General features: G+C 37.8%; 1 protein-coding gene across 2 annotated transcripts in view; it reads left to right on the top strand.

Moving 5' to 3' along the window:
- Positions 1-16,661, top strand: part of DCN (decorin) — a 50,599-nt gene extending 33,938 nt beyond the window's left edge. The window contains exons 4-8 of one of the 2 annotated variants that reach the window (XM_069095142.1): positions 4,101-4,314; positions 5,782-5,895; positions 8,788-8,881; positions 13,708-13,846; positions 15,811-16,661. In XM_069095142.1, the coding sequence (XP_068951243.1) occupies positions 4,101-4,314; positions 5,782-5,895; positions 8,788-8,881; positions 13,708-13,846; positions 15,811-16,005 (756 nt within the window). In that variant the 3' untranslated portion in view covers positions 16,006-16,661. The remainder of the gene's footprint in view (positions 1-4,100; positions 4,315-5,781; positions 5,896-8,787; positions 8,882-13,707; positions 13,847-15,810) is intronic. The other variant, XM_069095143.1, reaches the window with a different exon arrangement.
- Positions 16,662-17,038: the final 377 nt, after the last annotated feature.

The raw sequence follows: 17,038 nt of genomic DNA, 5'->3' as shown, positions 1-17,038 counted from the left end.
GAGTAGAAGAGGGTGACCAAGAAGTTCATTAGTGTGGAGCTAGAAAGGACTTTAGAGGTCAAGTCCAATTGCCTCATTTTACATCTGCAGAAACTGAGGGCCTTAGAGGTTCGACAACTTTCCATGCTCAAAGAGCTACCAAAGGTCTGCAGCAGAATTTGAACTCCTCTTTTCCTGACTTCTGGCTATATCATGTTGCCTCCGAGTGGTGGGGGGCATTAAGTCCATGCCATGTGAGGATTGATTGACACAATTGCACGTTTCTGTCAAAGACTCAGAGGGAATGTGATAACTCTCTCCAAGTATTTGAAAGGTTGACATGGACAGGGAATCAGACTTGTTTTGTTTAGACTAAGATGGAAGACAGTGGATGGAAATGAAAAAGAGGTTAATTTAAGAGGAGGAAGAGGAGGGAAGAAAGAATAGACAGAAAGGAAAAGTAAGAAGACAGAAAGAAAAAAAGGAAGGAGATGGAGAAAGAAAAGAAAGAGAAAGGAAGGAAGGAAGGAAGGCAGAAAGAAAGAAAGAATTTGTAACAGGTAGAACTCTCTACAATGAATGGTCTACCTTGAGAGATGGGGAGTCTCTCTTCTTGGAGATCTCTAAGAGATTGTGGGATGATATCTCAGCCGTATTTTAATGAGCATTCATTTTGTGAATGTATTTAGCTTGACTGTTTAGACCCCTCCCAACTCTCAGCTCCTGTGATTATGTAAGTCGGTTTTGAGTTTGTATCTCCCCTCTGCCATGTATGTGTTGTGTGACCTTGTATGAGTCATTTAGCCTCCTTGCTCCTCATATTCCTGATCTGTAAAGGGGAAGCAAATGAAAACCTTAATGTTTGTCCTCCCTGCCTAAACGTATCATTGTAAAGGTATTTCTGTTTTTCAGACTCTTTTTTTTTTTTAAGCAATTGGGGCTAAGTAACTTACTCAAGGTTATTCAGCCAGTTATTTTTTGTGTGGGTGCCAAGTATCTGGCTGGAAGGATCCCGGGTCTCCCGACACAGGGGCCAGCGCTCTTACTCACTACGCCACCTGACCACCCCACAAACTCTTAAATTGTTATAAAAAGAGAGGGGTGGTATATATTAAGTTGCCTCTCTTTGTCCGACATAACATTAAAATACCTGAGGAAGGATCATCCTTTTCCATTCTGAAGTGCCCTTTTTTGGGGCAGTAAAAAGAGCCCTGGATTTGGTGTCAGAGGACTTTGAATTCTGTCATTCCCTACCCTTGTGACTTTGGTTAAGATACTTTACCTAAATTTGTGCCTCAGTTTCCTGTTCTGTAAAATGAAGGTGTTGGGCCTCTGAAGTCCCTTTTGGCCCTAAATCTAGCAACACAGAAATGATTTAAAAAAAAAAAAACTTATACATTTTCCCTAAGTTTCTTACTATGGCAAGTTTTTAATGTCTGGAAAACACTCTTGCCCCAATATCAGGTTGTTATGTTTAAGTATAATTTGAATAATTTGTTTAAATTGCATACATCCAATTTTATAATATGAGGGTTATTCCACTTGTTTGCTGTTCTCTTTAAAGTGGGAGTCCCTAATGACATGTTCTTTTCATTTCCAAGCATGCTTTTAAATAGGTTCTTTTTGTTTGTTTTTAGCAGCTATCATCGCTGTGATCTATCCTTTTTTCTTGGTACTTCAAAGTGTCTATCAGATAAAAAGGGGATTGTTAAGTTTTTTAACCATTCATAAAGTGGGCAGCAACTCCTTTATTCATGGACCCTTCCACCAGAGTACCTATACAAATGTGTTCCATAGTTTCAGCTGCAAAAAAACACAATTTGAACAGATGCTAAGAAAAAAAGAAGCTGAGCCCTAGTTTGAAAAATAATTTAATTAATATAGCATGTTCTACTTTTTCTAGTAAAAGAATTCATTTATAACTCATTGAGAGGAGGTTCATTTAGCATATTTATAGTTTTATGTTTAGATCTCAATTCCAATCAAATTCAATCCAATACAACCCAATATCATTATAATGAATGTTATTTTATTTATTAGTTTATTTCAAATGTATTTATTTCAAGGAACTGTACTTGGTAAGAGAGATACAAAGACAAAGGAAAATAATCATTGGTTCCAATGGGCTTACAGAATGCCAGGGATGGGAATTTGGCATACAAGCAGTATGGCATACAAGAATATGGCATACAAGCATAACATGAAATTTGGAAGGGGAAAGACAGAATTCTACCAACTAATGTATTTAGGAACGACTTCCTTTAGGGGAATACACATGAGCTGAACCAGAAACTCAATATTCTAAGTAATACAGTTGAGGAAGGATCATATTCTAGGTATGGAGAAAGGTATAGAAGTGGGTGATGGGATTTTAAGTTTGGGAGATAGATAATAGGTTTCAATGGAAAATAGAATCTGTGAAGGGATGTGATGTTCATTGAACCTCTAAAGGCAGGATAGAACAAGGCTGTTGACAGCTTCAAATGCCAAGGTGAAGAGATTGTATCTTACCCTAAAAAGGAGGAGCCATTGATGGTTTGGGCAAGAGAACAGCATATTCAGGCATCCTTTAGATGAAATATTTTCCAGCTAAGTGGAGATGAATAGGACTGACTTCCTATTCTCAAGGAGTTTATAATCTAAGTTAGAGAAGGTGGGATACAGGAATGATTTTCGTAAGTTCAAAATTCAGGAGTTAAAAGGAACTCTAGAGGTTCACAAACCCTCATTTTGCAGGTGAAGGAACTGAGGTCCAAAAAAGGGTAAGTGACATTTCTAAGGTCACAAGTGGTGGAAACAAGATTATGATGAGAGGAGTGTGACAAAGATGAGGGAGACATCTAGAAAAAAATACTGTAAGAAAGTTAAGGGTTTGAATCCCACCCTTGCCAGTACCTGTGTGGTTTGGGGGCAAGTCACTTAATCAGTTTGGGCTTCAATTTTCTCATTTGTGAAATGAGGTATGCATATAACTGTGTGTGTAAGGGAGGAATCTGATGATCTTTTATTTTCTTTGCAACTCTAAATACTGTGATCTTCTGGTGATAACTTAATGGGTCAAGGGAAAAATTACTACAGAATAATTTTAAAAATGAGTATGAGCAGCAGTGGTAAGCTAGTGGAGTAAGGAATCAATCCCCAGTTCAGATCCCATCTGAAGCTTTTTACTTATGATCTTGAATAATTTATTTAGCTTCCCTGGGTCTTTATTTTTTTCATCAGTAAAATAAAGATGATCTTTAATTTGGCTTGGGATCTGCAGACCTTAAGGCAGACAGGGAAAGAGGGTTTGCATTTGGAGCCCTTGCTCTGGGTACTTGCTAGTTATGTGAACTTGGTAATTCCATTTCTTTTGGGGGATCTGAGTTTTCTGAGGCAGTGGTATAGTGCACAGTGGTCTGGCCGTGGGGTAAGAAAAATATGGGATCAAAACCTGCTATGGAATATTATTAGCTATGTGACCTTCCTTCCTTCCTTCCTTCCTTCCTTCCTTCCTTCCTTCCTTCCTTCCTTCCCTCTCAGACTTGTGATTTCATCAGGGGAGAGAACTACCAGTAAGGAATTTCCTCTTCCAAATGCAGGTTGACATCTGCTGGGCACTTTGTCACTTTAGAGAGTTGACCTGGAGGGCACTGAGAGGTAAAGTCACTTACCCAGGGTCATTGAGTCAAGATGTATGAGAAGCAGGACTTTAAGCCAAGTCTTCTTGAGTCCTCGGCCAATTCTCTAGCTTTATAGCCACCCTACCTCTTGCTCAGGTAGCTAGGTGGCACAGTGGATAGGGTGCCGTAGCTCCAGAGTCAGGAGAACCTGAGTTCAAATTTGACTTCAGAAACTTACCAACTGTGTGACAAGTCACTTAACCCTGTTTGCCTCAGTTCCTCATCTTTAAAATGATTTGGACAAGGAAACGAATCTTTGCCAAGAAAACCCCCAATGTCTCTGTCGGCCACAACTGAAACGACTCAACAACAACCGCCACACCTCTTGCCTGGCGCACAATGGTAACAGGCACTTAGTAAATGTCTATTGAATTGAACTGAACAAGATATATTGCATTACTGCCCAATGGGGTATGGACATTCTTGGAGATGATACCAGGTTTTTCTTTTATTTTACAGGCTTTGATTCTGGTTAACAACAAAATCAGCAAAATCAGCCCTGGGGCCTTTGCTCCTCTGGGAAAACTGGAGAGACTGTACCTGTCCAAGAATCAATTGAAGGAACTGCCCATTAACATGCCCAAGAGCCTCCAGGAGCTGCGGGCCCACGAGAATGAGATCAGCAAACTGAAGCCTGCTGTCTTCAATGGGCTCAACCAGATGATTGTCATAGGTACACTATGTTACTGTGTTACTGTGACCCAGACACCAGGCCTCAGTGTCTTCATCTGTGAAATGGTTAGGGTGGTGGAGGTGGCTTAGAAGATTCCTGGGACCCCTGAGTCCCATGGTGCTGGGCTTCTTTCAACTCTACAGGCTTGCCATGAGAAAATATGCCTGGAGCTTTGTTTAGGGACTAGAGGATTGGAGCTGGAGTCAAAACTCCTCAGTTTTAGATAGTGGTTCTGATGTTTTCTCTCCATATGGTAGAGATCAGATCATTTTACCAAGGAGAGTTTTGGTTTCTTTATCTAGAAAATGGGGGTAATGTTTGTACTGTTTGCCTCACGGGGCATAGGAGAAGTGGTTTGTAATCTCTATATAGGCACATAGGAAGAAGGGGAAAAGTCTGAGCCAGAGATAGAGACAGGGGAGAAGAGACAGAGATAGAGATGAGACAGAGATATACAGAGAGTCAGAGAAAAAGAGAGAGAGAGAGGGCGCCGCGGGGGTGGGGGGGAAACAGAGAGAGAGAGAGAGAGAGAGGCAGAGAGAGAGAGAGAGAGAATGAATCATGGTTCTAGGGTTAGAAGGGACCATCTAGTCTCATTGACTCATATTCCATCTGAGAAAAACAAGTCCAGAGATGTGAAGTGACTTGCCTGTGGTAACAGAAGTCATTAACAACAGAGACAGGGTTTGAACCAAGACCCTGTGGTTCTGTTGTTGATTCTGAATATAGGCTAGAAACATTAAAATAAACTGTGGCCTCCAACAAATTAATCAGTCCTCAGGGAGAAGAAAACGGGCAACAGTTTCTGTTTCTTTTCTTTTTTCATGGGAATCTGAGTTGGAGAAACTTTAAGGCCAAGGCTGTATTTTAGCAACCTTGAAGAAAAGAATTCAGTCATTCTCAGGGTGGTATTATTTGTTTAACATGGGGCTGGTTTGGTGCGCTATAAAATTCTCGTTTAGGCATTTGCTGAAAGCTAGCCTCCTGTGCTGTGATGTGGGGGGCCTTTTGAGCAAACCCCCTTTCCTCAGCCATGGTTAATCTTCAGGTCAGTTTCTACTCGGCCTTATTTTTTATGGCCTTGGATACACACCTCCCAAGTTGTTGATGAGATTGTACACTCCAATCTGTGGAAAACTGCCAGATTATACAAATGCTGATTCAATTTGGCCTTGCTCTAAGGTGTGCTTGTAGAACACTTGCCTCCTGTGGGCAAAGCTTTAGCGGATTTCCTGGGAGGCCAATGAACACGGATTGCCAAATGCAGAGAATTCCAGTTCTTTTATTGGACTGCCCCAGAGACAAGGAGAAATAACGGGCAGCTTTCTAGGCTCCCATTTGTTTTGGTCAACAAGGTATTGGTGAAAGGAATTTTGAGTCCATTCTCTTTGGGATTTTGAAATACAGGAAATTTGCTATTTAATATTCACAAACCATCTACCCAAATCCTTCTTGTTATTTTCACAGAGCTGGGCACCAATCCGCTCAAGAGCACAGGAATAGATCCTGGGACTTTCAGTGGGATGAAGAAACTCTCCTATATCAGAATTTCAGACACTAATATAACCTCTGTCCCTCGAGGTAAGATATTTATGACTGGGGTGTTTTGAGATAATGATAATAATTATGAGATCTCTTTGATAAACCAAGGATATGTAATTTTATTGGGTTGGGTCCTACTTCCAATATACAGATTATAACCCTAACTAAGTTAGGGGGTCTTCAAGAGTTCTTCTAGGTCCAAATAGCATCATCCTATCGAAAACCTGGAGACAAGCATGTCTGAACTTAGGTAAGTTGGTTTCTATAAACAGACATAAAGCTCTTCACTGGACACAAGTCTTTCCAGATTGATAAACCTATGAGATATGTTGGCATAATGTTTGACAGTTCAGGGTGACTTACAACATTCAAACAGTCAATCAATAAGCATTTATTCTGTGCTTATTACATACCATACTCTATGATAGGCATTAGAAATAAAGACAAAAAAACCCCAATACAAAGTAAATAACCTCTACAGCTCTTTCCCTTTTTTAAAAAAAAATTGTTTATTAATTTATGTTTACCTTGCATGGCCCCTGTGGATAGAAAATTGGCTTCAGAGACATGAAGACCTGGGTTCAAGTCCTCCCAACTGAAGATAATATACATAAAGCAAGTCACTTAACATATAAGTGCTCTAGTCAGTTCTTTGGCTGTAATTTAGAAGGTGAAGGAATTTCCTCATTGACAGACTAAGCATTTTTCTCTTTTCCTCATTCATCAACTTTAGAATTTCTTCAAAAAGAGAGATACCGTGGGTGACACGGTCCTTTTCTATAGTGATTATTGTCAATTCTACATGCATTATAGACTTTCTTTTCCAATAATATCTATTGGAGGAAAGGAAGCACACACTGGCATCTCTTTTATATATTTATCCCCATGAAAGAATGAGTGACTGAACTATCTCAGTAGTGGTGGGGTTCAAAAGTCATCCAAGTAGTTGCAGAACTCAGGCAAAAAGGTATCATTAGATGTAAATTAAGAATTTCCAGAAACAGCTAAAAACCTCCCAAATTATCTTGGGTACCAGGCGGTCACACTTACTACAGAGACACTGACAGGAGTTGATGCAATTTAATAAAGTTTCCAGACCAAAGCAATCTTGCAATTTTCCAATTTTGAACTTTTATGGATGTTGGCTAAGCAAGGGCTTGAGCCAATCAGGGTGTTATTTCTGCAGTGTAACTTACCAACTATTTCCTTTCTAGCTGACGTTATTAGGGTAACTGGAACAATATGAGGTTGGAAGAACAGTGCTTTCAGATGGGCGAAGGGAATAAAAACAATAACCCTCAAAATTCTATTACTTTTATGAACAAATCCTTGGATATCTCAGTCATAGGGGCAAAATAGTAACAAAAAATTTCAAAGGGTACCTTATATTTAAAACTAACATTCCCATGAGAGCTACATATGACAGATCACTTAAATAAATGACCCTGAATTTCCCTTTAAAAAATTAATGTTCAGGGGTGGCTAGGTGGCGCAATGAGTAGAGCACCAGCCCTGGACTCAGGAGGAACTGAGTTCAAATTCGGCCTCAGACACTTAACACCAAAACTAGCCATGTGACCTTGGACAAGTTACTTAACCCCAATTTCCCTTGAAAGAAAGCAAAAAAAAAAAAAGAATGTTCTTATTAATGTAAGCATTTCTTGTATGTATTATATTCAGTACAAATAATGCTCCCTTGTTTACTCTTTGTTTCAGTCAAACTGGTTTAATCATTGTTCTATAATATTTCATCTACTGGGTCCAATGCCTTTGCACAGTCTCTCCCTCATACCTGGAATGTTTTCTGGTGATCTCCATCTCTTCAATTTCCTGACACCCTTAAAACTCAGATCAAATATAACCTCCTACACATGACCTATCCTGGTATTACCCTGTTTAAAAAAAGTATAGTGTGTGTATACAAGCATGTATGTATGTATACATATAAAACATATATACATATAGTTACATATGTCTGTAGTATGTATATGTAATAAATGTATATATTGTGTTTATTATATACATATTAATATGTATACACATATAATATCTAGTGAACCATGTACATTCTTAGACTATAATAGTATGTAAGCTCTTTGAAGATTAAGAATATTTCAATCAATAACAAGAAATTATTAAGTGCCTATTAGATGTCAGACTATGGGTTATGGGCTAGAGATACAAATAAAAAGGATGATATAATCCCAACTCTCAAGAAACTTATATTCTATTATTTTTACCTTTTGTTCCCAGTACCTGGCACATAGTAGACTTTTAATACATACTAGGTAAATTGTTGCATTGAACTGCTTTCCATGTGTCTATCCCTCAAAAGTTATTCAACCTTTTAGTTAGACAGCCAATCAAAGCCCACATCAATGAAATATATCTTTGTTAGTAATTAGTTATTTTCTTTAATAAATCTTCTCCATTTTGTATAATTGGCAAACCCATGAGCAGAACAATCATTTGCCTCAGAATCGCTCTAAAATCCATGGGCTCACTTCGGCTGAACATTTTTGGTGGTTTTCTTGTTTTTCCAAAGAGTAACCTCAATGAACCATGCGACCATGGTTCAGGCTATCAGTCAATTCAGGCCTTGTGTCTCTGTTGTGCATATGTAGTTCCGTAATAATTTCCAGGACAAGAGTCAAGGACACCATAAACATAGGTTCTTGATTTTACTAACAGTCAATTCTAGGGAAAAGTACTGAGAAAAAAAGCTGTGCTCCAAATCAGCAAGCCATCAATTAGGGATGGGGAGAACGGAGAGGGGAAGATTAAAGACCAAGTCTATTACAATATTTTCCATGTAAATTCTAGGCAACCATACATTTCAGAAAGTTGGCAGCAGACCTCCTCATTATGTCTGTCCATTTATAATTAGAATGTTTATCTGCTATTTCAGTATCCTCTATTTTCATGTTGCAGGTCTTCCATCTTCTCTCACTGAACTCCATCTTGACGGCAACAAAATCACGAAAGTTGAGGCAGCCAGTCTAAAAGGACTCAACAGCTTGACTAAGTAATTATATTATAATCCAGCTTCTTATAAGTGCAATGTGTATGTGTATATCTATGCATATATCTACACGTACTCAATATGTACACATGTGTATACATATATATGCACACACAGTATATACACATATAGGTATGCACACACAGTGCATGCATATATATACACATATGCATATATGTACCTATAAATATATGTCATTTTGTGAATTAAGAACATTTTGGAGTATTTTAAATATTGTAGGAGAGCACACAGGCTCACAGTTAAAGGATAATGATTAAAATCCCATATCATACTATGTGACCTTGAAACAATCATTTAACTTTCTTGGGTCTCAGTTTTCTTAGCAATAAAATAAAAGAATTAAAGTAGATGATCTCTAATGTCTTTTCCAGCTCTAGAATTATAATCTTAAGTCTCTAATCTTTTTTGTTTGATTGTTAATCTCAAGAAGGAATTTTTTTTAATTGAGAGAACACAATGAAGCATGTTATTGTATTATATTAATTTATAAGGGAAGTCAAGGACAAATCTGGGGACCTTAAGGCTGCCAATTTGGTTCTTGCTGTTTCTTGATTAATCCAGATACACCTTATTTGGGTAAATCTGTGTTGTTGCATCCAGATAATGGAAAAGGCATAAAAATAGGATTCAGAGGACCTAGAATTGAGTCTTAGCTCTGCCAGTATCTGTGTGGCTTTAGAAGCTCATGTCCTCCATGGGCTTCATTTTCCCCATCGGTGAAAATGGGCTATATCATTCCCCTTGTCTCTTCCAACTCTAACAATCTGTAAGTCTATAAACCTATGATATCCTAACTCCAAAAAGTGAACACTTCAAGATTTGTTCATTGTGTTGCATGGGGGACCTTGAATTTTTTTTTTTAATTTTCCATGAGTGGGTTTGATTTGATAGGCACAGAGGTCCCTTCCAACTCTGAAATTTTTTTGTGATTGTTTAGTCACATCTGACTTTCTGTGATCCCACTTGGGTTTTTCTTGGCAAAAATACTTAAATACTTTGCCGTTTCCTTCTACTGCTTATTTTATAAATGAGGCAAACAAGTTTAAGTGCCATATTCAGGGTCACACAGTTAGTAAGTGTCTGAGGCCAGATTTGAACTCAAGAAGATGAGTCTTCTTGACTCTAGGCCTGGCATTTTATCCACTGTACCACCTGGCTACCCTCTTCCAACTCTTACGTATAATGAATATATGTAAAGCATTAGGGAAGGATAGCAAGGTAATGCATGGTATAGAGTCTTCTTGCATTCTGGACCCAAATGGAAGGTGTTAATAATACATTTTAAAAAATTAGAATGAGAGGGGGCAGCTAGGTGGAGCAATGAATAGAGCACCTGCCCTGGAGTCAGGAGGACCTGAGTTCAAATTCGACCTCAGACACTTGACGCACTTACTAGCTGTGTGACTTTGGGCAAATCACTTAACCCCAATTGCCGTCCAAAGAAAAAAAAAGAAGGAAAAAAAATCAGAATGAGAGGCTACAGGGAAGGAAAATGAGAAAAAAATAGTAGTAGTTTTACTATTAGTAAATTAGTAAAAAAAAAATGAGTAGTATAAATGTTTTTTGGGGGGAAGCTTCTAGTATATCAAATATTTCATTTTAGATAGAAAGATACAGATACAGATGTAGATAGAGATTATATAAATATAGATTATATAGATATAGATATTTCTTGAAGGGCAGATACTCCTGTCATTGGAATCTGGACAAAAACTAAATATGAGAAAATAACCAAGAAATTCTGTTTGAATTTCATTCACACAGTTTCTCATCTTCTCATCCCTCAGGGAGTCTAACTAAAGTCTCCAGTGAAGAGAAAATGTGTATTACGCCAAGCTGGCTATAGCTTCCTTTTCAGCATATAAATCCCAAGATAGCTAAACAGCTTTGAAGCATGTGCCGAGCCTTCAGCAACATGTTTCAGATGAGCTGGATAAGCCCTGAAGCTTCGGCTACCTGGGTATCAAGGATAAACAGCCCAGTGACTCAATAGCTGATGTAGGTTGGAGCTTCATCCTGGTATGTTGTAATGACAGCCTCTCCCACTAGGGGCATCAGTTCGCAGAACCCATTTATCTAGTACTGTTCTGAGTGTACCCAAAAGTTATTTTTCAGAATCATTCTTTTTCTCTGAGTTTTCCTTGTTGACTAGGTCCCTCTAGCTGTGAGAAAAAAGCAGGCAGATGAACTGAATCAGTTTCGTCTATATAGAATTATCCTTCAGAGAACAACCATCATAAGTCTATAACGATAGACAAATAATTGCAATACTGCAGCTTCCAATAGGATAAAATTATATATGATGCAACTGTAGCTTCTTTAAAAAAATGTTCCAATTAACATTGATTTTTGTTAAACATTAACTTTGTAATAACAAGAGAAAAAAAGAAAAGGTTCTGTTTGTCCCTCAAAGTATTTCAATATGGAGAATTTTTTTTAAGGTTTACTACTTTAGTTTTTATTATGTTCTGTTACTATACCATGAAAGCATATGACTAAAATTAGTGGAGCATTAGGGTCCAAAGAAAGTGCCTTTATCCTACATGCTCTCCAGTTAGATTTGTGAATTCCTTTTGTTGAATTGTAATAATACTGCCCCTAACTATGTGGTCCAGAGCAAGCCAATTCAGCTTTTTGGTACTCCTAATTTGTCAAATAAAGGATTTGAATTAGGAGTATAAAGTCTAGAGTAGGAACTTTTAGGCTATGATCCATGAACCCACACACACATGTACACACATGCACATACATGTACATGTGCATATGCGTATTGTATGACATGTATATTTAGAATATATTTTATTATAATTGCTTTCCTTTGTAATCCTAAATATTTTATTCTGTGCATTTAAAAAAATTTTTTTTCTTTCTGAGAAGGGCTACGTAAGCTTCATCACACGGCCAAAAGGGTCTACCACACAAAGGCAATTAACATAAACACTGGGGATAGAAAAAAAAAAGCAAAAGACAGTCACAACTTTCAGGGAGCTCATAGTCTAACGGAATTTGAGAAGATTAAAAACCATCATTTGAGGTGGAAGGGATATTAGAGGCCATTTAAGCCAAACCCCATCCCCATATTTTACAAATGAGGAGACTGAGGCAGAGAGAATTTATAGTTCTAGAATTAGAAGGGACCTCAGATGCCATCTAGTCTAACTCTCTCATTTTACACAAGAGGAAAAAGAGCCTCAGAGAGGACATAGATAGAGGAATTGACAGGATCTCAGAGGCCATTCTTCCAACTCCTAAATTTTATAAATAAGGAAATCGAGGCAGAGGGAGCTCATAGTTCTAGAATTAGAAGGAATCTCTGAGATCATGATCTTGTCAAAACACTTGTTTTCTTTTTTAACAAAAAGGGCAACTGAGGCCTAGGGTGGTTGAATTACATTGAAATTAAGAATGAGGGGTGGCAGAAGTAAACACCCAAGATAATTTAAACAATCTGTTGAAGAAGCAAGAGATATGTAATTTTCCTTTTAAAGGAAAGCAGAGACATACATCATAAGGTTCAGAGTTGAAATGGACTCATGGTTGATTGATGAGGAAACTGAAGACTAAAGTGGGAAAATTATTTGTCTAAGACCATACAACCAAAAGAACAGAGCTAGGATTTTATCTCAAGTCTTCTGGACTAAAACATCCACAGATTTTCACCACTACACCACAGTTACCTATACTTCACTCCCCACCCTTCATCAAGACTTCTTAATGTGATCCATGGACACCAAAAGAGTCTGTAAAAAGATTTCAGAAGAGCTTTGAATTTGAATGGGGAAAAACACATCTTTATTCTAATTTAAAAGACTTCCATTGTAGTCCTATGTATTTTATCTTATGCACTTAAAGACATTATTCTGAGAATGGATCTATAGGTTTAACCAGGCTGCCATGACACACAAACATATTAGAGGCAGTTTTGTTCTAGACAACTCACAGAAGCATTAGGAACAAAGCTAAAAGGCTGTCAAGTTCTGAAGACGGATGAAGCTCCATGAAGGCCATCCCCTCCACCATAGAATGTTCACTGTGCTAACCTTTACTATATTAGAACATTGGCTCTCATTTTTCCTCCCCTGGAAGTAATGTTAAAGTAAATACATCTTGTCAATTTCCAGAGCTAGAAGGGACAGTAGAAGGAATTAGATGCTGTAGCAACAACCACACGGGCCTGCCCCGGATGGCTGCTAGCACAGGTTTTTGATCTGTTTTATTAGGAAAGATAGCTGTTTAAAGAATCAACAATGTTTTTTAATTACATTCACTAGTTCAGAGGAAAAGTCAGCACCCTGAACTTCGCAGAAAATACAAGCAGAGAATAAAAGACCAACAGACAAGATTCTGACTACCTGAATCAAAGCAATATTGCTATATACTTTACATACATCCCTGGATTGAGAGAGCCTTTACATCTGAACAGTCAGGGAACTCTGAACATAAGGCCACTCAGAATCTTGGCCAGAGAGTCACAAGGTCCTCCTCATAAGTGAGCCCTCAAAGCAAAATACCAACTCAGAGTATATGCATACTTCTCAGAGCCAGAAGGCATGACTACCCTAGTGACTTAGTATCTAATTAGAAAAATTTTCATACAAAAAGTATGAAAGCCTTCCTACAATCAAGCCTCACCTAAGCAAGCTTCCCTTAATTGGCTCCACCTGAGGTTTTTTAGTGGATGGGGAATATCTTAAATCCCATTAACATTACAGATACCTCTTGAGTTATATCTTAAAATACCACCATTCCTCTCATCTGTGCAAATTTGACCAAATAAGTTATAACTTCAATATCATTTCCTTTTGCAGATTGGGTCTTAGTTTCAATAGCATTTCTGCAATGGACAATGGATCTCTGGCCAACACACCCCGTTTAAGAGAACTTCACTTGGACAACAACAAACTCCTCAAAGTGCCTGGAGGCCTGGCAGAACATAAATATATTCAGGTAATGTGATCACACCTGGACTCAGGTATACAGTTCACATGTGGATAAACTTTCTTTTCTTTTTTTTTTTCTTTGGAGGGGGGGAGGCAAGGCAATTGGGGTTAAGTGATTTGCCCAAGGTCACACAGCTAATAAGTGTTAAATGTCTGAGTCTGGATTTGAACTCGGGTCCTTCTGACTCCAAGGCTGGTGCTCTAGTCACTGTGCCATCTAGACACCCCCCAACTCTTTTTTTTTTGCTTTTTGGAAGGCAGTTGGGGTTAAGTGACTTGTCCTAAGTCACACGGCTAGTTTTTTTGTGTTAAGTGTGTGAGGTCAGATCTGAACCCAGGTCCTCCAGACTCCAGGGTGCTCTATTCACTGAGCCACCTAGCTGCCCCTGCCCTCCAACTCTTAATCTACAAGTCTATGGTCCTATGATCCTAGAAAAGAGAATGTGCACAGAGGATTTATAAACTATCCATTTAGAAACTCTATAATGCAAATATCTGAAAGTCCAGTTTTGGCTTTTAGCTTTTATAATGGCATAAACTTATTCTGATAGTTAACCATTGGAACTTTCCTATTATATTGTTCTTAGAGGCTATGTCATCAGATTGCCTAGCAATTGAAACTTTATTATAAAACTACCCTTGGTAACTTCAGTGGGGCTAAGAAACAACCATATCATATGGTTCAAAGTTTCATAGGCATAGAACTGGAAGGGACTGAATCACAAAAATGGGAAGTGACTTTCCCAGGGTCATGCACCTAATAAGTATTTGGGTCAGGATTTGAACCCAGGTCTTTCTGATCACTATTTCATACTTCCTCTAGAGAGAGCCGTGTGACTGGAGGTACCTTTCTCCTTATTAAAAATGAAATAAAGCAGGGTGGCTAAGTGGTGCAGTGAATAGAGCACTGGCCCTGGAGTCAGGAGGACCTGAATTAAAATCTGGCCTCAGAATTCAAAAACTAGCCATGTGACCTTGGGCAAGTCACTTAACCCCCATTGCCCTCCCCCCCAAAAAGCAAAAAAAAAATATAATGCCTTAAGGTTTGCAAAATGATATATATCTATATACATACATATATGTAATCATTATTATTATATATTTCATTTTATATTATTTTATTTATAGTTTATTTTTATCTTTATTGTCATATATTAGCTTTACATATATTATATTTTGTTTCTTATAACAATGCTGTCTCCATTTTACAAATAAGGAAACAAAGGTTGAGAGAGGTTAAGGGACTTGTTCAGGATTACATAGCTAGTATCTAAGACAGGATTTGAACACAGATCTTCCTGACTACAAGTAGAACATTCTATTGACTATAACACTTGGTAATTCCATAAGTTTCTTGCGATATTTACCCCAAATCTTGTGGCTCAGAGCAATAATGACTTATGTAAATGTCAAGCAGCCGTTTATATACATTAGTTTTTACCTCATATCAATGTTCTGTGGTCTGTCTCCAGTTTTTTAATGTAAAAAAAAAATAATCAGAACTTATAATTTTGTTTCCACAGTTAGGTTACATGTTGTATCATGGAAAAAGCAGCTACAATTGCTTCTCTTACCCATAGGATAAAACAAAAATTTCCCTGTTGGGCAATTAAAGTTGCTCCAGGCCTGGTTCAAACTTACCTTTTAGGACTGGTTACTTACCTACTTTATGAATGAATGAAAAAGGCATTTTAAGAGCATATGATGTGTAAAGCATTGTGTTAACCCATGGGTGGTACAAATAGAAACAATCCCTCCTCTAACCTCTCTAAAAACAATCCTTCTCAACTTCTCCTTTGTGAAATAACAAACAACTCATTCAAGCAACATGAATGAAAAACCAGATGAAAAAGGATATATTAGGCAAAATCAATTTTAAAGCAAATGATTGACTGTTTTAATTTTAAAGAAAGAAAATTATTTAATGAATTTTGAGATTGTTTACCCATTTCCCATAATTCTGTGTTATAGGTGGTCTACCTCCACAACAACAACATTTCCAATGTGGGATCCAATGACTTCTGTCCCCCAGGCTACAACACCAAAAAGGCTTCTTACTCAGGCGTGAGCCTCTTCAGCAACCCAGTAAGGTACTGGGAGATCCAGCCTTCGACTTTCCGATGCGTCTATGAACGCTCCGCCATTCAACTGGGGAACTATAAATAGAACTAGAGAGAATGCAAGTGAAAAGGTGGGGGTTTGGTTGTGTAACAGCTAAAAATAATGTGGCAAAGGCCTGTTAGTGTAAAGCTAGATACTGGAAATCTGACTGTCAAGCAAACTTTCCCTTTACAATTAGTTCACTATGCATTTAGACCAAATATGCAGTTGAAATAATTGCCTAAAATAATATTTTGCCTGCAATTTTCAGCCTACTTTCTGAAACATCTTTTGAGTTCCTCCCAATTTTCATAAATTGTTGTATATGACATTTGGAATAGACATTTGTCTAACATTTGATCATTAAACTTTAACTTTCGAAATCTTGAGAATGAATCAAGTTTAAAAGGGAACTTTTATTTTTTTTTCCTTTTTTGCTAATTCCTGAAGCAATCACTGTCTTTGGCTTTAGTTCAAACCCTGGAGGTTTAATTGATATCCACTATCATCATGTAAGCATCATGTTGAATGTATCTATTTACATAGGCTATGTAAAAAGTGCTATCATCCTTATTTTGGCAAAAAAAAAAAATACTCATAGTGTATTCATATTTACATTAAAAAAAAGTGTTGGTTTACAAACCTTCCCTGAACAGAATCTTTTAAAGAAAGCACAACTCACTTTGGCTACCAGAATAATAAATCATTTCAAGTTCCAGGCATTCTCATCTGTGTCCTCTACTTTACACTCTGGATGAATCGGTGTTGTTGATAGATGGGGAACTTGCATAATTGATGGATGAGCTTAGATTTTTTAAGGATACAAAGCACAACAGAATACATATTATTGGCCAGTTCCATGTAGAGAGTTGGTTCAATGGAAAGAGCAGTCACTTCCCTACTCAAGTAGCCACTCTATGAGTGTCAACAACTCTATGCTCTACGTTGACAGCCATACTACCCCTCCCTTTGATATTGCATAGGTTGTTTATCATACCTGGAATACTCAGCCTCTTGAACTCCCAAGCTTCCAAATTGGCTTCACATATGTTTTGTATCTACTTATCTATGTCCATGCTGAAGAGGGAAATGGGCAACC

This window comes from Petaurus breviceps, unplaced genomic scaffold (genome assembly GCF_028583685.1).
Source record: "Petaurus breviceps papuanus isolate PSGF00001 unplaced genomic scaffold, PetGlider_PUasm1.0 225, whole genome shotgun sequence".
Classification (NCBI taxonomy): domain Eukaryota; kingdom Metazoa; phylum Chordata; class Mammalia; order Diprotodontia; family Petauridae; genus Petaurus; species Petaurus breviceps.
This window is presented reverse-complemented; position numbering and strand designations above follow the sequence as displayed.